General features: G+C 35.7%; 1 protein-coding gene across 13 annotated transcripts in view; it reads right to left on the reverse strand.

Annotated features, from left to right (window-relative positions):
• Nucleotides 1-22,033, reverse strand: part of LOC103574506 (peroxisomal acyl-coenzyme A oxidase 3) — a 343,167-nt gene that overhangs the window by 154,380 nt on the left and 166,754 nt on the right. For all 13 annotated transcript variants that reach the window (XR_008403729.1, XM_053739241.1, XM_053739246.1 and 10 more), the window contains 2 exons: nt 373-520; nt 15-305 (listed from right to left, as the gene is read on the reverse strand). Coding sequence is in view for 12 of the 13 variants with exons in the window: in XM_053739241.1 (XP_053595216.1) it covers nt 15-305; nt 373-520 (439 nt within the window). In the remaining variant the exon portion in view is untranslated. The remainder of the gene's footprint in view (nt 1-14; nt 306-372; nt 521-22,033) is intronic.

A 22,033-nucleotide genomic window follows, 5' to 3' on the forward strand; every position in this document is an offset into this window, starting at 1 on the left:
TAATTCAAATTTACCAAATCGTTTCCTTTGATCTTTAATCGTTGATACAAATTTTCCATCTGGTGTAACATCACACATTTTATTCAACAAATTTTTTCTCGGTACTTTAAAGTTGTGAAACATTATAAAACCATTATCTACACCATTAAGTCCAACTTTTTCACCTAAATCACCTATCGTTAACCCTGGCATCGGTACCATGGTATTTGGGTCTCTAATGGGAACGACAAAAATATTGAGACCGTGTCGAATATTATCTGGTGTTATTAATTGAGCGAAAACTACTGCATGTGTTGCTTGTTTACCTAAACCAAATAACAATACAGTGGATAGGGTATTAAAACAATAATAAAAAAAATATTCATAATGTACCTAGCCCTCCGATCCAAAATTTAGCAGCTTCGAAGTCTGGTGTATTTAAAATAAAACATCGTGAACTAACGTCATAAGTCGCAGTCGTTCTCATACCTTTTGCATTTGTCCCATGAGAAACTTCAGTAAGGGCAAAGCATCCTCTATACTATAAATAATAATTCATATAATAATGATGAAATTACTTCGGAAACAAATGATACATGAGCATATATAACCAAACCAAACTTTTTATATTAGATTACACACAAGGAAATGCTCTATTTAACCGAGATAATTCAAAAAATTCAAATCCTACTTAATCTGTTTAAATTTAGAAAAGGCCATTCGGCAGCCGAAACGGAAGGTAGATTTCCCAATTAATCTATATAAAAAGTTTCATACATACATATCTAGTGATACTTGTTAGGATATAGTCATGATATAAAATTAGGCTCATTTTCTAAGAGAGGGGGTAAAAAAGGACAACGACTATTTTTGACAAAGAACTTCAGATAGGTAATTTGACAAAACATTATATAGGTACTGTACCAAACTAACCTTCACGTAGACAAAGTATAGAAAATTTAACTAGTATGAGATCATAATTGTAATCGCTATTACGATGGCAATACCAGTTATAATTATAGGACGTACAGGTACAATTGAAACATCATGCATAATAAAAGGAATACTTTTAAAATTTAAAATAGCTGTAAATTTAACGGCTTATTTTGTGCACACTAAGATACAAATGATAAAATTCTATTGTAATGGGGTATGTATAAGTTACGTGGAATGAAAACCATATTTTCATCTTTCTTTGATTCCATTAAAATTTTCAAGGCTATCAAATTATAGAAAGAAAAGGTCAAATCATAAAGTTTGAGGTCACAAATTAAAGCTTATTAGACAAGCTTTCAGATACTGTTTACGGAAATTGTCTATCAGTTTTAAAATTATATGAACTTGAAAGAGGATAAAACCTGATTTTCCGAAAAATCGTGGAAATTTCAAACAGTCATAACTTCTGAACTAATTGACCGATTTAGCCCATCTTCGAACTTAATCGCGATAATCGTCTATAGAATAAGTGTAGAAAATTTCATTAGGATCTGATAAGAATTGTAGACGCTATTATGATGACAAAACTGTGGTATATCCCACATATATATATATATATATATATATATATATATATATATATATATATATATATATATATATATATATATATATATATATATATATATATATATATATATACGTATAGCTACAGAAATTTACGAAGTATTTTGCTTTCGATATTTTGTCTTCGGGAGAATTTCTTAATCCTAAATTGATTTATAAAACCATCTATCGCGGTGAGTGCAGTGTTGTATGCCAGACATACTACTCAAGGACCTGGAAGGTGCCAGAGGGAAATTTCAAGGAAGTCCAGGGAGTCATCGAAATAAATCGCAGACCCGTACCTCCAGTAAGTCAACCGAATCCCAATAAGTAAAATTTAAACAGACATATATAATTTCTCCGTGAATTATCTCTCTCTCTCTCTTCAACGCGCCCGGGATATTTCCGACACAAAAATTACACTATTCCAAGTCCAGTAAAGTTGTGCGTATTTTAATATATACATTTGTCGCTGGACGCCCAGTTTCATTAATCAATTATATATTAAAATTAAGTTATAAAGGGGAAACTTTGTAGTTATTTAGGAACCTTGGTTAAATAAAGTTTAATTATATATATAATTTAATTCAGTCTCTGAATATAAATTTTTTATCGCCAGCGTCATTTACAATAAGTATCATTTCAGCGGCGTGTCCGGCCAGAACGAGTCGACCTTCATCCTGAGACCTTTTCCCGTCTTCTGAACCAACAATAAATAAATTGTAATTTATATTTACATTAATAATTTAAATTTAATTAATGATAATCATTCGGAAAATTGTTGTGACTGTAGTTCGTGGCTACAGGACACGACATAGCCAGGGCCACCGTTGTACTCGGTAGAGTTTTATAACAGTTTTCGTACTGTTAAGCACTAACGATCACGAATATATTCACGGGCGTTTCCCGACGGCAAGAATTTATATTCATTACTGATTTCATACGCCGACGGAAAATAAAATTATTTTATTTTATTAATACACTGATGGGTCGTTTATTTAATCGATTTAAATAATTAAATTAAAATAAAATTTCATGGGAATACGCGATACCCGAATGGGGAATGACCAACGTCACCGGATTGAGGAGGACTTCCTCGGCAACAATCTCTAGGTGGCGATGTTAGTGAGCTGAACGACTGAGATCCTCGTGGATCGTACGAATAATCCGGCGTAATTGGGCCTTTTTACCTGACCTTCGGCTTCTTGCCATGGATTTTAGGATTTAGGGATTAATTGCTTAATATCATTTCTCAGGCCCGTGGGCCGTTTCAACCACGCGTCGAGTGTCGTGTTCTCGAATGCTATCGCGCCACTCTTATCCACCATCTTGCCCATAACTCTATATTATTTTATTCAAGAGCTATGGGCCGGAATGAAATAATTTCCTGTGTGCATGATCCGGTAAATGATTCCATTAAATTCATTATTACATTATTTCAGGCCCATCGGCTGCTATAAATTAATGTGCTCATATTGTCTATAAAGTAATTCAGGCCGAAATATTCCATTGGCCGAATTATTCAATTATTAAATAAATAAATTACTTGATTCCGTCTATTAATTCAGGCCTGGTGATGCCAATGCACTAGCCGAGTTTCTCGTCAATTTATAACTGATTCTAGTCACAAGTGAAAATAATATTTGGGCCCGAATTAATTGCACATTCTAGTCGTCAAAATAATTAAGTTTCTAAATAAAATAAATTGAAGTTATAAAAGGATGTTAGGAGTTTTGATAAATTGATATTGAGTAAAATTAAGAAAAACAGATTGTTTTGTCGTGAAGTAAAAATTAATGTACTATAACTGTGAGGAATTAATAAGGGAAAAATTACGAGTGAAATTAATTAATTAATACTCAAATTCAAACAAATTTAATTAATTAACGGATGCAAATTCAGTGAATTAAATGAAGTAATAAGTTTATAAGTAGAATAAATTAAAGTGAAGATTTTTACATTGAGAATTTAGAGTCTGAGAGATCGAGTGAAAAAGATAGTGGTAATACTGAAGGTACAAATCGACTAGAGTTTTAAGTAGATTCGGAATTAATCTTAAGCAAATGAAAATGTGTCTGGGATTTAGGTCTGGTGGACAAATAAAGCTAGGTTAAGATTACGTTCAGGGGACAGTTTTAAAATAAATTTCGGTTAACGGCCAGGGAACGGTCTTTTAATTAGTAACTAAAGTTAACGTCCAAGGGATGACATTTTAATCGGAAATATTAAGGTTTGACGGCCAGGGGACGATCTTTTCACATGTGTGGAAGTGTAGGAGTGTCCGTATGACGAATAAAATTAAGCATGATGAAGTGTGGAAACGTCCAGGGGACGATTGCTTATCATAAAAAAAATTTAGTTTAACATAAGAAAGATTTAGTTTGCCATAAGAATATTAGTTTGTCATAAAAAAATTAGTTTGTCTTAAGAATAATAAAATGAATAACAAGGTGCTTATAATAAAGGAAATCAAATTAACTTTTATATATAAATTAATCGAGCTTATTTCACAGTCCTCTCCTCTTTCACAAAATATTGCAAAACAACCCTGATTAATTTTTTTCAATTAACATTAAAACATCCGGTTCTAGAAGGCCGAGCCCATCTTCCAGTGGCATTCTAATATACGACTATAATACTTAGGTGCGACCAGACTTGACAAGGATAACCTCTCGGTAATGTATGTATATATTCAACTGTGAAAATTAGAGTTCTTAACATTAACATTAAGGGGTTCCGCATCGCACTATTCTATTTTCCATAAGAATAACATGGGAAAAATTTTTTTGGTGTCTTCTGATTTTTATAACTAGCTTACAATGCGCCGTAGGAAAAATCTGCAGACTTATTTTTGTAGAGAATTGAATGCTCTCTTCAAGAAAATTATCTTATCGTTTTTTGAGAAATCCATTTGTTGAAAAGTTATTTGAGCTTGAAATCGAATTTATATTAAATTTTAATTTCTTATTTACCAGCGAAACTATCAGACTTATTACAAAATATAATCGGACTTTCTTTGTAGATGATTTTATTCCTTACAAATTATGTCGAACAAAGTTTTTTAAATTTCGCATTGTTTTCTAGTAATTTTCATTTCAATGTCAAGTTCATAAAAAGTCTTTTGATCGATTTTAAGAGCTTAAAATTAAAAAGAAAATAACTAGAATAACTAGTCCCTGTTCTCTTACGTCTGTCTCTTTCTGTATCCGTTGACTTAGGAATGTTAGAGTAAGAGGTATAAATAAGAGAAAGATGATGTTTTAAAAAAAAGAAAAGAATCTGTATATTCTTATAAAATTATAATGTTGTTTTACATGTGTGTACTAAAATTAAACAAATATAATTAACTTACCACTCAGCTTGAGGTGGTTTACAATCTCGCTGATCACACTCTCTCATAATTCACCACTTTGAATTTATGATCGCGGAATTGTTTTTGTTTGATTCGCTGGGACCCTGCCCGTGGCTTAGGGATTTTACTCAGTTGAATTTGATGCACCTTTCGGACTCGGAGCTACTGGGGTGCCAAGCAGATACACTCCCCTATCTGTCGAGTGCGAGTATGAATACTTAATTTTATTTAGGGTTTTGATCTAGAAGTCTGGATTCCTAGGCTATAGACCGTCACGAGACCGATGATCTGGTGAGTCGAATCGTCCGCGATTTTTGCAAGATTAAAATCTAGGTATTTGGCCAAGGAGCCTGATTGCCTAGGCGGTGGACCGTCACATGGACAACGATTAAGATTTTATCTCTGATTCGCGGTACTAGTCGGACTTGGGCCTAGAACTAACCGGAGATTTTGAACTTATAGAACTTAGGAGCGAGAACCGGCAGAGATTACCTGGCGAGTGACTCGAGATCCGACAAAGGTTAGGTCAGATTAGCGATTGACTGCCTTCGTTAGATTTTCGGCAGTTTATATACTCTAATTTTGATGGGAAAGTCATAGGTTTTCTTATGCAACCAACCGGTCCATCTCATCATTTCAGACAACAACATGATGAGTAAGTACATGGATCCGGTATAGGTAAATAGATGTAAGCGTGGATGCAAGATGAGTATACAGCTAAGAGACGTAGTTGGGTTTGAGCATAGACTCTGTCCCTTTTGATGGATAGAGAGAGAGAGAGACAGGTATATTATCATATCTGTCGATCTTCGTCTATTCTTACTCATCGTGCTCGCACTTACATAGGTACCTACGAAAAGTGAAAGGATCTCGATGAGAAGAGTTGGCGCGTAGTTTGGTAAACCCTTCTTGAAAGAAAATAAAAAAAAATGGTTAAATCACGATACGTATATATCGATTGTTACACCTCTACCCTTAGATTCGTTGTCGTCCTCGATGACTTTAATTTATGGGTAAATAAAAATGTAGAGAACTGATTAATACGGATTGCGTTTTAACCTTACATTTGTACATTGTATTGAATGTGAAATATTTTAATTTAGTATATACAGGTGGTCCTCGTTGATCACTTAGATTACGGGTCCCGTTTCTTCCTCTATGGCCAGTTGTTGTCTTTTGGTTGTACTTAGAATTTTATAGCTTTTCTCAGTATTCGGATGCGTTTCCCCTTGAGGGGACGTTTTGGTTGTTGTTCTTTTATATTTATGGTTAATACTCCTCGTTTTTTTTTTTTAAATTAGAAAAATTTCTCTTTTAGTTTTATTAAAATTTTATAGCTTTTGGTATCAGATTGCTCGTTGTGAATGGTGTTCCGTTAATCCTTATCGTTATGGAATCGATCGGTTATGATTCCTTTTTTTTATAGCTTTTCGGATAAATCGCGGCGCTGTGTCGTTGCATTAGACCGAGATGCATCCCTTCCAAAATTTAGATTTTAGTCGACGTCTTCGTTGTTGATTGGCCCTTGATCCCACTTTTCTCGATGTTTTTGGTCTTCGGTAGTTTTCTTCGGTAGCTAAAATTTTTCTAGTCGTCACTCACAAATTTTTTTTACACCGCGTGTTTAAAGTGAAGTTGATCGATCATGTATCGAATTAAAATCGACGAGATTATGTCTGGTGATGATATTGTCGTCACCGAAGAAGTAGTGAACTTCCGTGTCACCGAAGAAGGTGGTGTTCTGGGTGACCGTCTGGTGAGTGGCTTCCTCGGCGAAGATCCACGAGTACAGGTGGTGATCCACGAGCGAGTGGAGTCGGCCTTCGTCGAGGAAGCTGAGGTTCAGTCCAAACCTCTGGATTTGTCTCAGCGGACGAGCCTGGTGGTAATGGGGTACCGTGACCCGTGGCCATCAACTTCGACGAGTGATCAGGAGGTTATGGTGAGTTCTTACTAGAATTTAAAATGTTTTATTTATATTTATATAAAATATAAAAAAATATATTTTTTTTTTCTTTTTAAACTCTTTTTATTTCTCAGTTGTCCCAATTGGAGGAGGGTGACGATTTCGGGAACCGGCGCTTCCGGCACCCTGGAGTGCTAACGACTCCGGAGTTATTGGAGTGGGCGAATAGGCCGCCCCCAATTAAATCGCATTGGTTGGACACTATGGAGTACATCGTAAGTATTCGTTTTGTTGTTGGTTTTTATTTTATTTTTTTTTTTTTTTACCCTTTTCTTTTCGTATAAATTTTTATTTTATTATTAATTTTTTCTTTTTGTAACGACACCGTCCAACGTCAGCGGTGACTGTGCTTAATTCACCCAGGCATAGTCAAGCACTGGTGATTGACGAGGACGAAGGGTCTGGTATGGTGAGCCCTAGAAGTCCTGATCTTCAGTTGTTGGAGCCAACTCCTGGTGGTTCCAATGAGATTCGCGAGGCTTCGCGTGAAGAGGGAGGACCGTCCGTAGCTCGTTCCCGGAAGCGGAGGGCGCCTTAATCCGACAAGGGTCAACCGAGGAAAAGGAAGACTGCCACTCCTACAGCAGCGCACAATCCCTTATTGAACGGGCCACTGGCTTAACCCCCAATAAGTCCTATACTACTGCCGTTGTCGGGGGCATATGTTTTCTTGGGAAGCCGACCGCTGTTTAAAATCCCGTTCAGGATTACGTTCCAGGAGGGTCATGGGTGCGTGATCCCGTATACGGATCCTTTAGTAGCGGCTCTCTCTCCTATGACTACCCAAGATGCCCAGTGGTTGATTGGATGCACGCCATGGCACGTGATGGAATATTTGGTGCATGATTCGATGTTGTCAGTGAGTAATCTATTTGCATTGTTATATGTATATATTGTTGTGTTTTTTTTTATTTATGTTGTTTTCCCAGATTTAATGATATTTTATTGTTTGTTTTCCAGGTGCTGGTCAGCTTATGTCTTCTCCATTTCCATAGTGGAGCCGTGGGCGCTTCCCCGAGGATAATGGCCATCCTGGAGGAACTACGGGGAGTAGGTCACGTACCGGGGGCACTTTGTATCTACTGCGCTCAGGGTATTCGCTCGGCGTAGTGGAGCAAATATACGTGTATTATATATATATATATATATATATATATATATATATATATATATATATATATATATATAAATATATATATACATATTTTTCTTTATCTTTTTTATTATTAAGTTATATATTAGTTATACTTGTACTTTTTATGAAAATTTGGAGTTGTGTTTTAAATAAAAATCAAAATGAAATTGATTTTTATTTACTTGTTCCTTCACTTTAGTTATATTTTTCGTTTTTCCTTTCCTTTTCATTTAAGGTTAATGAGGTCGTTGTTTGTTGTTTCCTTTTGAGTGTTCCAATTCATTGTTGATTTCGCTGGCGGATGAGTTGGTCGTTTTCCTCATCGCACCATGTTGGGATTTTATTTTTTTTTACTGGTTTGATCAAATTAAGATCTTCTGAAATATATATATATATATATATATATATATATATATATATATATTTTTTTTTTCTCTTTTCTTTTTTTATATTTTTCAAAATAACGTCGTGATTTGGACATCCATCGTTTAGTTTAAGTCCGGAATCTATTCCTATATCGGATACCGAATGTCCTTTGTTTAATGGGAACTTCCCCCTTTTGGGAAGAGGAGGGACGTTAGAGTAAGCACGTTTATTCTAAGTGGTCCCTCTGATTATCTCTTCGTTCGTTGTTGGGCCTTGTTGTTATGGCTGCTTGTGACGTCATGCGCAGCATAGGTGTCGCATCGACTACAGAGCCTGTAGATGCGGGAGTTCATCGTCTCAGGTGTCTGCTTTTGTAGATCTCACGCTTCTAGGAGGTTTCCGAAGGTGGTGGAGGGTGAAGGGAAACGTGTCCTAGGTCGTTGGTATTCTTGGATTTCATGATGGACGCCGATGGTTATCTGCGCTTGCGTAGTCCTATCTTATAACTAATTGTATTTATCATTTCTTGTTTGTAAATAGCTTTGAATAAAATGATGCGAAAAAAAAATTAAAAAAAAAATAATAAAAATTTAGTAATACTTATCATTTAAAGATCTTGTAGCTTGTGCTGTCTTCCAGTGGTTTCGATGGATTAGGAATGACGTGAGTTCACAGAAATCGTCGAAACTTTGGCTCAAGTTTTTATGTTGTTGGATCGTTATTATACTAGCGTCTCTTTCTTCGTCAGTGGTAAGTCTATTGTTGGGGAGACCTTTGCACGTAACTTTCTTTCGTAAGAGTCTAAAAATTCCAGGTCTTCGTGGATGTTGGTGTACTGCTGATAAACAGTTATGGTTTTTGGGAAAATTAGTTGTTTGTAGTTCTCTTTTTACTTGATCCAAAGTAAAATCGTAGGATAAAAATCCGTATGAGTCGATGAGAGGTAGATTTGTAGAGTTGTCGTTCGTATAGTTGGTGAAGCTGAGAGGTTCGTAATTGTCTATTTCTGGGAATAGTTGTGTTACGTTTAGTCCAATGGTAGGTTGTGGTTGAAGCGAAATCTCGAGGTCGGAATCCGCAGATCCAAATAAATTTACATAGCCAATCCGTATAGAAGCCTCAGGGCTTAGACTTAAGGTTCCGGTGCCGGATATCTTTATATGTTCTGTAGGTTTTCCTGGATTTTGGACCTGAAGTAAGCTCAGATGTGGTACAGAGTAGATCCAGCCCTTAATTTCTTCTAAAGATTTCCAGTATAAATAGTGGGTCTTGCTGAGTCTTATGTCGCATCTCTGGAATGATTTGAGATTTGAGTTGGCGAGTCGGTCAGGTTCACATGCAGGATGAACGGCAGTTTCATATACTACAAAGTTTGGTTTGCAAATATATGATCCTTCCGATCTTAGACATTGTTGAATTTCGTTCTCTTGAATCAGCGAGTAGCTCGCGTGGTTTGTAGACATCATCAAGTAATCAGATCGAGGTTGGATATAAGCTGAACCCTTAGTGTTATTCCCAAAGATTTGTTGGACGGGATAAGCGTGAAGTCTGTACAAGTTGTATTTTGATGGCTGTATTAGTGGTATTTGAAGTGTCAAAATTAATTTATCATTGAGTGATTCATATTCGAGTTTCATTATCTGAGAAGCTTTTTCATTGTAGAGGTCCTTGACAGTTATAGGCAATTGATGTTGCGGATTATTTTTAATGAATTTTTTTTATGGCTTCTGAAATTCTTTTTGGACTGAGAATCCTGAGAGAGATCTTTCCGGCTAGAACAAAATTAACTGCTTCCAAAACGTCTTCCATATGATTGCGATAGTCTTCGAAACAGCTTCGAGCCTGGGCACTCCAAGAACTCAGTCGCATAACGTAGTGCGAGTAAGTTACATTATTTTTGGCGATTGAACCACTTGTTTCCTTTAAAGGAGTCGTGTATCTATAGTAGTTACCGTGGCGTAGTATTAATTGATTTAAGTCATCGTGTAGGTCTGAAGGAATTATTTGTCTATTCTTCTCGAGTAGTACTGAATCTTCAGGAAAGGAAGCAAAAACAATCTTGTTGAAATTGTCGAGATAGTGTTGAAGAATGGCTAACTTGTTCTGCTCATTCAATGATGATCGATTATTTACTTGTCCAGAACCGACCAGTTGTCTTATTAACTTCATTCACTCAGTTGATTCTCGAAGAATGCGCTTGTAGTCGTCAAGTTGTACGTAGTGTCTGCAGTCGTCTTCTTCAATTGTCGATCGGCAGTTTTGGTCCAGGAGATTTATGCTATGTAAGGGAGTTGCTCTAGAAAAGCTAGATCTATCATAGTGGTTAGTTTCCAGTCGTCTTGAGTAAGGTGGATATCGGCGAGATGTTCATAGTGCAGTCCTGAACTGGGTTCCAGTGGTTTTAGATGGACAGCAGTTCCTTTCGTAGTGCTTATGACGGCGATGAAGATTATGATTATCTTGTTTAGAGTTGCCATGTCGATGATGATTGCACTAAAATTATTCATTTTAATTTTACTGAGTACTTGAGATTTGATAAACTTAATTTAATCTTAAAGTTAGGTTGTAAGGACATAAGGAGCATGCATGAGGTTAGTTTGGTGGCTGTTGTGTATTCTCGGGTTCAGTCCTATGTTCGCGAGGATCCAGGTCTTGAGGAAAGTTATACTTAGTACCAACTGTTCTAGGAGCAGCGTAAATTACTTCTCTAGTGTGATTGAGTGGTGCGTACGGCAAGAACGAGTAAATGTTTTGAGTAGTAATAACTTCAGATTTTTCTTTCTCACTTAGCTCTACGTTGTCTGGCGTAATATCTTTACCGATCTTGGGTAGATGTAGTAGAAGATTTGTGACGGAGTCCCAAAATGCTCCTATTAACCATACACTCCATCCATATTTAGTATGTAGCGCATAGCCGTGGATTAAGATGTCTATTGCAAATTTAATTGCCTTGAACGTGAGATATACTCCAAAGAGTGTTACACTGAAGGTACCCACGGTGTTAAAGAAGTTATAAACCTTTCCCCAAGCTTTGGCTAGGGATAGCCTTATAGCCTCTTGTAACAGGGTAAATTTAATAAACATGAATAATTAAATTAATTTGAATTTGAATTTCGTTCCCGCCAATGACCGGCCGATGACCTCGTAAGTTACGAGTAGTATTGCGACTAGTCACCGGGCGTCGCATGAATCACTAAGGCCCGTCCGTTCGTCATTTCCTTAGTCTAAGGTAGTGGGAATAGGTTTCCGGAATAGTGAACGGGAGTGAAATGATATAATGGACTGCGGAACGAGAAAGAAGCAGAAAGAGAGTTGTCGAGACGACGAGTACACCAGGAAGAAAACCCTCAGGTTATAAATTGAAAAATTGATTTGGAGAGAGAGAGAGGCGGTAAACTTGAGAGGTCCCCAGACATCACCAGCAGAACCAAGACAGCAGCAACAGAAAATTACTTAGCGCGTCTGGATTTCGCAAGGTAAAATTTATAATTGATTAAGGCCTCTAATTTGATTAATAGAGGGCCGAATTAATTATAAATTAATTACTTAACATCTTTCTACTGGTTACGTAAATTAGATCGGTATTTCAAGGCCCGTCGGCCAGTTGAATACGCCCTCGAAATTTCCGTAAAATCTTTGCCGGGTACTCGTTGTTCTGTCGCAACTCTAAATTTATTCTATTCGAGGCCTCTCGGCTGGAATAAAATAAATTTTTCCGCGTAAATTATTTGATAATTAAATTTAATTAAATTCAATAACTTAATAAAAGTATTCAGGCCTGTCGGCCGCTCTAGACAATAATTGTCCGCGTGTAAGATCGTAAATTAAGGCCTTGCGACGCCAACTCACCGGCCGAATGTTCTAGTCAATTTTAACCGTAATTCTAGTCGTAAAATTTAGTCATAAAATATTTATAAAATAATGTTTAAATAATTCTGATTAAAATTATAAAATCAAAAGTAAGACGCTAGAAAATTACGATAAAATTGTCTCGAGTAAAGTTAAGGATGGATTATTTTGTCAGTGAATTAAGTTGAGTGTTAAATTACATAATGAAAATAATTATTAGTAAATTGAGAAAATAAAATATATAAATTTTGGAATTAGATATTAATGGGAAAATTATCAGTGGAAAATTAATTAATTTATAATTAGAATAAAACCAAAATTAATTAATTAATAAATATAATTGAATTAAATAAGACAGTGAAAATTAATAAATGAATTAAATAAATCAGGGAAAATAAATAAGAATTAAATAGTTGTGAAATTTTTATACTGGAAATTTTATTGGTGAAATTTTTATGTCGAGTTTAGAAATTGAGTAAAAGAAAATGAAGTCATGAATTAAATAAAGTAAAGTAGAGTCAATAATTTTAAGTAAAGAAAAACTGTGTCTGTGATTTAGGTCCGGTGGACATGATAAGGTTATTTTAAATAATTATACATCCAGGGGATGGTTTTTAAATTGAAGGCTTACCGTCCAGGGGACGAGATTATTTAAGTGGGTGTGTGGGTGTGTGGGTGTAGTAACCGTCCAGGGGACGAGGAAAATTTAGTTTGTCATAAGTAACCATCCAGGGGACGAGGAATTTAGTTTGCCATAAGAAATTAGTTTGTCATAAGAAATTAGTTTGTCATAAGAATACTAGTTTGTCATAAGAAAAATTAGTTTGCCATAAGAAATAAATATTGTCACAGGGTAAGAAAATAAAGCAAGGGGCTTAAATTGAATAAAATTTGAATTAACATTATTTCAGCCTACTCTACGATTCCTCTTCTCACTCACAAAATATTACAAACGACCCTGAGTAATAAATAAAATTAATTTAATTAAAATAAAATCATGTAACATCCGGTTCTGGAAGGCCGAGTCCATCTTCCAGTGGCGCCCTAATATTCGACTATAATACTAGGTGCGACCAGACTTGGCAAGATTAGTCTCTCTGTCATACTCTTCATCAATGAAATTGTTGATCTTGTTTGTATTATCAGCTACAGATTGTCCTGTTGCTCCTCTGGCAATAGTGTTTAATACAGCAGTTTTTTCTAAGGAAAACATCATATAGTCTTTTAATTTCACGATGTCGTTGTCAGAGTAGATTCCTCCTGTCACTAGTCCTTATAAGTACGGTCGAAAATGCAAAATACCGTAAATAACTGCTAAACATTCTTTTTCGGTTGTTGTGTAATTTTGCTCTGCATTTTTGAGAAGTCTTGATAAATGAGCAATTGGTCTGTCTTCACCAATTTTTCCTTGGCTTAATACCGCACCAATAGCGAGATCTGAAGCGTCAGTAGTTAGAATAAATGGTTGAGAAAAGTCAAGATATTGCAAAACTGGAGATGTACATAATGCTTTGCGTAAGTCGTCAAAACTTTCTTGTTGAGCTGAAGTCCAGTTGAATGGATTATCCTTTTTCAATAGTTCTGTCAATGATTTCGCACGGCCTGAGAAGTTTTCAATGAAGTGACGATAATAACTAGCTAGTCCAAGAAATTGTCTGATGTTCGTAACTGTCTTTGGTCTTGGGAACTTTTCGATAGCTTCAGTCTTCTTTGGGTCTGGGCGTACACCACCATTGCCAATAATATGAACAAGATATGCAACTTCGAGATTTAGAAATTCACATTTATCTGATTGTAAGACTAAATTGGCTTGATCTAGTCGATTGAAGAGTCTTCTGACACGTATGCCGTGTTCTTCGAGTGATGATGTGAAAGTAACGACGTCATCGAGATAGACAAATAGCTCAACGTCTTGTAGACCTAGAAGAACTCGGTCCATAAGTCGTTGAAAAGTAGCTGGAGCGTTTTTCAGTCCAAATGGCATTCTGTTATACTCATAGTGACCATTTGGTGTACTGAATGCAGTTTTCTGTTGGTCCTTTGGATTAGTTTTGATTTCATGAAATCCACTAGCCATGTCAAAAACTGAAAAATACTTTGCTCCCCTTAGTCTATCGAGAATTTCAACTATATTCGAAAGAGGATAAGCATCGCCTATGGTTTTCTCGTTTAATTGTCTAAAGTCAATTACCATACGCCAGCGCTTATTACCTTTCGAATCTGGCTTCTTTGGGACTATGCAAAGGAGTGAATTATATGGAAAGACAGATTCAGATATTACACCATCATTCAGTAATTTATTTACATGTTGAGCGATTTCTTCCTTATCTACAGGTGGAAAACGATACTGACGGACTGATATAGGAATTTCATCAACCGTTGGAATCAAGTGTGTCATCATTGTTGTAGCTGGAAGATCATCTCCAGGGAGATGGAAGAGCATCGGAAATTCGCTGATAAGCTCATGCACATGCTTTCTTTCCAAAATATTTAAATGATCAAGTCGGCGACTAGCACAAATGCGCTCGAATCTATCTTGACCATCTTCCGGTATATCGCTCTCTTCAGAGTCGTCAAAGAAATCCTCTGAACTGCCATCGCATTCAAAGGGAATAATTTCTTGTGGTGGAACGACTAATTTGATATCGTCCTCATATGCATTTATAGCGTAGACATAACAAGTACTGTCATTGGTCGTGACCAAGACATTACCAATGAAAATATTTTCGCGAGTTTCAATGCGAGGTAAAAACCCAGTTTTTAGGTCTGTCTTACGAAAATTGATTCGTATTACTGTTCGAGTTCTAGCTTTTAAAAAGAATACTGAGGGTTCGTCTTCACTTCGAAACATAGTTACTAGGAGTGTATCAAATGGTTCACTTTTGGTATTTTCGAGCGGGATTAGGTTTACCGGTTTGGAATCTGCAACTATGGTATTGTGATGAAAAGATATTTCAACCTTTTCTTTAGTTAGAAAGTCTATGCCGATAATTCCATCAGTTGGAATGGGCAATGGGTTCTCGAGAACGCGAAATTTTTCGGGATTTGAGAAGAATGTAATTTCTGTGGTTCCTAAAGTATCGAGTCGCCCAGTAGTGATTCCTTTTATGGATACTGAGTCCCAGATATCAATTACTGTACGAGGGGCCAGTGCATCTTTTCTGAGAACATTTATGTCAGTGCCTGTGTCGACTAGGAAACGAGCTCTGCCGTTTCGCAACTCAGGGGCTGTTAGAGTAACAACTGGTCCTCTACCCTGGACTTCAGACCACATTATGAATTTTCGACGGTCAGGAATCTGATTGATGATGGACGCGTTTCCGTGGGGTTCGCACTGTCCGACGTCGCGTCGTTCCGTCGAACCGCGTTGGAGTTTAAAGGTTCCTTAGGTGGTGCAGGAGAGGTTGGTCTTGAATTATTTTGTTGGTTTTGTGGGTTACTATTATTACTGCAATTTCCATAATTATTCCTATCATAGCTATTATAACCATTGTTACCGTATCTTTGATTGTTATTGTCATAATTGTTACGATTATTGTAATTATTGGGATTATTGTTGCTATAATTGTTATTAGAGCTGTGCTGATTGTTATCTTGAGGAGGATAACTTTGATAATATTGCAGATTATATGGTACTGGAGGTGGATATGCTCCAGGAGGTGGGTATTGATATGGCATAGGAGGTATATATGGAATTGGAGGGAAATAGCCTGGTGGAGGATAAAATGGATAGTAGCTTCCGGGTGATCGTCTTCGCGAACGATAAGGTGAATTGCCACGCTCAGGATAGTTGCGTTTATCATGTGGTGGTGTCGTACCTCGCACCGGGGATCTACTGTATAAATTAGAAGGTCTGCGATTGTCTTCACGAGTAAATCTGAACGGTATGGTATTTCGACGTTCTTCGTCTTGAAAGCTAACCGTTCGAGTTCTACGCGGTAAATCAAGATTTGCTGATTCAGATTGAGCGTAGGCTAAATAATTGGAGTTACGGTGAGAACTACCTTTCAGGTCTTCTTCGAGCCGTAATGCGATTTTATATGCCTTATCAAGAGTATCAGGGTTTTGTACACTTACTCCGTACATTAGATCGTCTGGTAATCCGCGTTTGAATGACTCGAGTGCTAAACCGTCCAGCATTTTTTTCATCGCATTTACTTCGGCTACATTATTAAAGCTTTCGTTTAATGCGGTTATTGCATTAGCGCGAATTTTCTTTATTCGGGTATAGTAACTCAGGATTGATTCATTTTTTTTAAGCCGAATGGCTTGGATATCCGCGCAATATTGTGGATAAGTTTGTTTAGTGGCAAAATATTCTTTAAGGGCGTCTCTTAGAGCATTCATTGTATTAATTGTCTTCCCCACGATCGCGTCGCTATCCGTGTCCTAGAGTTTAGATTTTACTCCGTTAAAATAAGTGTTTCTGAGATTATCTGGTACGATTGTAAGACCGTTTTCTACATCTAGTAGAAATGCTTGTAAAGGCATGTTTTTACCGTCAAAACTCGGGACTTGCATTAACGCCTGATGCAATGTCATACTTTTCCCGAGGGACGTGATCATTTGATCCGTAATGTTCGGATGTCGGGTGATATTATGGACTTGTTGATCTAAGTCATTATTGTTAGCCGGTGGATTCAACCCGCCATTGCCTCGTGGTCCCAAATTTTCGCCGTTCTCTTCGTGTTCCGACATTTTAATTGATTATAGGAGAAGGTCATAAAAGTAATATAGAGATAGTAAGAGTGTGAATTTTGGGTAAGTAGTATGAAGTTAGCAAGAAAACTATATCTACAATAGTCAGACGCAAGTAAAAATTGCGTTGGTTAAAACAAAAATTTATTTACTGATTAATTGTTGCAAAATTTAAATAGCTTGTATTGAGTTTATAATTATTTTTTTGTAAAGTGAGTAGTGTTTAAGATTTATCAATTACTCGAATGAGATGTTGTGTCTGTCTGTGTTTGTTGATCTTTAGTTTTAGGATTCTTATCAACACTACTGGTGGATGAATTATCTATTTCCTGAATGTTTACAGTATTTGTTAAATTTTTCTTTTTTACAGGATACGGACCCAGTGATCCTTTATCTAGTATCGCTATTAACTTTCGTATCTGAAATTTTCTTCCGGCGCGTTTTCTGTTTCTCATTGAATAGTGTTTAAACTTGTGTGTAAAAATAAAAGTGAAATAGGTTTATTTTATGGTACTACAATTATTTTTCTCCTCTGAATCTGGATGATTTATTTCATGATTTTGTGAGGTGTTCGTTAGATTTTGTAAAGATAACGGTATTGTTACGGGAGGTATGATAACTTCCCCTCTATGGTATATTGCAACTAGTTTTCGTAATTGGTATTTTCTTCCAGCGCTTTTACCGCGTTTCATTAGATATTTCTAAGCTGTATGCACAAGGTACTTTTACGATTGCTCCACTGATCAATTAAAGAGTAAGAGTACTTCAGTAACTGATCTAACGAAATATTACAAATTCCTATGTCTCCTTGAAAATGAGTGGGTGAATGAATAATGAATGAATCGCCTGGAATCCGTCAAAAAGTCTGCGCAATTCCAATTGATTCGATGAAAGATTAAATAGAATCCGACAAAAAGTCTGCGCAATTCTAAGCAACCACAATTAATGAGATGAGTAATGAGTGAGTGATAAATGATTCAAGGTTTAACGAAAAGAATTGCAATTTCGGGTGCAAAAGGTAGCAAGCTGTTTGTACGTAAAACTTAGTAGCTTTACAGAATAAAGAATCACCTTATCCCTAGAAAATCACAATTTATTTTCACTGAAATTAACTCTAATTTTAATAATTGAATTTATCGATAATGAATTGAATTCTTGTCTCATACTTGCATTCGAGGATCTAGACTTGAAAATTTATAATTGAATTTTAAAAATCGTTTGGGTATATCAACTAGTGTAAGTTTGTAATTAATGAAATCTTGTGATCTATTAGCGTGTGAATATTTTTGTATTAAAGGGCACGATGGTGCGTCTTCTATGATTGCAACTAATCTTTCAATGTGAAATTTAATTTTTGTTTGTTTAGTGCGTTTTAGTGTAAATAAGTTAGGCATAAACGTGAAGTGTGGCTAATAAAAATTATAGGCAACAATAAATTGTAAGAGCCTTTGAAGTATTGAAACTGAAAGTGTAAAAACTTCCTCGGATAAGAATTTATTTTAGGGTTTGATAAGAGTTAGAAAAGACTTTCAAAAATAGAAATTGCAAATAGTATTAAGAAAGAAAAATAGTTAAGGTTTTAATTGCAGAGAATTTAAAAAAAGTGTTTTAGAAATAGTTTGGATTTGATTCCAGGATTTTATTTTAGTGAAAAAAAAATAAGAATTGGTATAGAAAAATGTCTCAGGTAAAAGTTAGAGGTTTCGGAATTTAGTTATTCTAGAAGGTTTTGAATTGATTTTTGAAATTGAAATAATAGTTTAAATTGTCGAATTAAGAAAATTAAATCAGTTTTATTTTAAGATGTCAAAAAAAAATTTCGCTTTCTGAGTTTTTAGAATTAGTAAAGAAATTCAATAAAGAAATTAATTTTGAAGAATAGAAAATATTTTTGATTTGATTTAAAATTTCCAGAATATGGAATTTCGAATTTAAGAATTTATTGACTGCATAAAATTTGTAAAATTTGTAATCAAGATTTTTTTTTTTTTTTTTTTTTTTTTTTGAAGATTGAATACTTAAAAATTACAAGTTGAAATTCAGCTCGGAAATTTCAACAAGGCAGGACGTTTATTTTTGTTAAGATTATAAGAATCGAATAATATTATTAATTTATAGTGAAAAGAACAATTCACCAGCGTATCCTACCGCTGTCACCAAATTTTTCGACTGTCACGATCGGAGGGAGTAAAGGCGACGGACGAAGGGTTATTATTAATTAATTATTTAGTAAAACTATCCACAATATTTACTCTATTACTCAACCAAGGAGCCTAACAGGACCGTCACGTGGCTAGTGTGAGAATGTTTAATATTTGACAAGTTTTGATTACTAAAAACGTCTATTTCGTACCGAGCGGAAGTACGATAGACAATCCCGATCGTTAAACTGCGTGGCTTTAGGGTAGATCAGGGATTTTAAAGCGAGAGGAAAGCAGGTAGGTGAATATGAGCCCTCGAGAAGTCCCTGTTCTTTTACGTTTGTCTCTTTCTGTATCCGTTGACTTAGGAATGTTAGAGTAAGAGGTATAAATAAGAGAAAGATGATGTTTTAAAAAAAAGAAAAGAATCTGTATATTCTTATAAAATTATAATGTTGTTTTACATGTGTGTACTATATGTGTGTACTCTCCAAGAAAATTATCTTATCGTTTTTTGAGAAATCCATTTGTTGAAAAGTTATTTGAGCTTGAAATCGAATTTATATTAAATTTTAATTTCTTATTTACCAGCGAAACTATCAGACTTATTACAAAATATAATCGGACTTTCTTTGTAGATGATTTTATTCCTTACAAATTATGTCGAACAAAGTTTTTTAAATTTCGCATTGTTTTCTAGCAATTTTCATTTCAATGTCAAGTTCATAAAAAGTCTTCTGATCGATTTTAAGAGCTTAAAATTAAAAAGAAAATAACTAGAATAACTAGTCCCTGTTCTCTTACGTCTGTCTCTTTCTGTATCCGTTGACTTAGGAATGTTAGAGTAAGAGGTATAAATAAGAGAAAGATGATGTTTTAAAAAAAAGAAAAGAATCTGTATATTCTTATAAAATTATAATGTTGTTTTACATGTGTGTACTAAAATTAAACAAATATAATTAACTTACCACTCAGCTTGAGGTGGTTTACAATCTCGCTGATCACACTCTCTCATAATTCACCACTTTGAATTTATGATCGCGGAATTGCTTTTGTTTGATTCGCTGGGACCCTGCCCGTGGCTTAGGGATTTTACTCAGTTGAATTTGATGCACCTTTCGGACTCGGAGCTACTGGGGTGCCAAGCAGATACACTCCCCTATCTGTCGAGTGCGAGTATGAATACTTAATTTTATTTAGGGTTTTGATCTAGAAGTCTGGATTCCTAGGCTATAGACCGTCACGAGACCGATGATCTGGTGAGTCGAATCGTCCGCGATTTTTGCAAGATTAAAATCTAGGTATTTGGCCAAGGAGCCTGATTGCCTAGGCGGTGGACCGTCACATGGACAACGATTAAGATTTTATCTCTGATTCGCGGTACTAGTCGGACTTGGGCCTAGAACTAACCGGAGATTTTGAACTTATAGAACTTAGGAGCGAGAACCGGCAGAGATTACCTGGCGAGTGACTCGAGATCCGACAAAGGTTAGGTCAGATTAGCGATTGACTGCCTTCGTTAGATTTTCGGCAGTTTATATACTCTAATTTTGATGGGAAAGTCATAGGTTTTCTTATGCAACCAACCGGTCCATCTCATCATTTCAGACAACAACATGATGAGTGAGTACATGGATCCGGTTTAGGTACCTTTCTAAAAATTAGAAAAGTCCATACATGGAAATTGAATCATATTATTTTTGTGTAAACAACAACGGATGAGTAAATACTCTATTGGAAGTACATAGATCCGGGTATGACTTTCGAAATGTCATAGGTGACTCGGAATATGAAAATGAGATGGTCATAGAATTTTTATATATATTTGAATTTTAATTAGAAATCCGGCGCACACGTGCAGGTGTCCCGCTGAGTCGCAGCTAAACTTGTTTTAGGGTACTATACCCGTACACACACACATACACACTCTCTTATAACTGTATTGTAAATAGATGTACGCAGGTAAGCGTGGATGCAAGATGAGTATACAGCTAAAAGACGTAGTTGGGTTTGAGCATAGACTCTGTCTCTTTTGATGGAGAGAGAGAGAGAGAGAGAGAGAGAGAGAGAGAGAGAGAGAGAGAGACAGGTATATTATCATATCTGTCGATCTTCGTCTATTCTTACTCATCGTGCACGCACTTACATAGGTACCTGCGGAAAGTGAAAGGATCTCGATGAGAAGAGTTGGCGCGTAGTTTGATAAACCCTTCTTGAAAGAAAATAAAAAAAAAAATGGTTTAATCGCGATACGTATATATCAATTGTGACAGTAGGAAACAAAATTATCTACAAAAACGCTTCCATAAGATTTTGTAATAAGTCTGATAGTTTCGCCGGAAAAGTAACAAGATATAAAAATATAATATAAATTCGACTTTAAGCTCAAATAACTATTCAAGAAATGCTTTTCTCAAAAAATGATAAGAGACTTTTTTGGTAGATCATTCAATTTTCTATAAAATAATTTGTCTGCTGATTTTTCTGCGGTGTACTGTTAGCTAGTTATAAAAATCAGAAGACGCCAAAAAAATTTTTTTCATGTCATCCTTATGGAAAATAGAAAAGTGTGATGCGAAATGCCTTAATGTTAATATAAAGAACTCTAATTTTTAAAAGCGTATTTTTATATCTAACTTAAACTTTTTAACTTAGTTCCAAGAAGAAAAATAAATTAGTTATTTTATCAAACACCCTAATATATATATATATATATATTGAGACAATCTGAATTCTCTTCGTCCTGCTCAGCCTTGGGGTTCCGATTTTTCCTCGTCTTGTTGCCGTCTGAAACTACACAAGTCATAGTGCTGGGGTTACATGACTAATTATCACGTAGACGCATGTCCGTAAGGGTGAAGTGGGGACACAGTCCCGAGGCTAGCCCTACGCCCAAATTTATCGGTCAATCACTTCGATCCTGAATCAATTAGCGTTTAGACGTATTTTCTTTTATTATCGAATTGCGATAATTATTCTGCATTAGTTAAGTTACAATGCATTCT

Source organism: Microplitis demolitor, chromosome 5 (assembly GCF_026212275.2).
Source record: "Microplitis demolitor isolate Queensland-Clemson2020A chromosome 5, iyMicDemo2.1a, whole genome shotgun sequence".
Taxonomy (NCBI): domain Eukaryota; kingdom Metazoa; phylum Arthropoda; class Insecta; order Hymenoptera; family Braconidae; genus Microplitis; species Microplitis demolitor.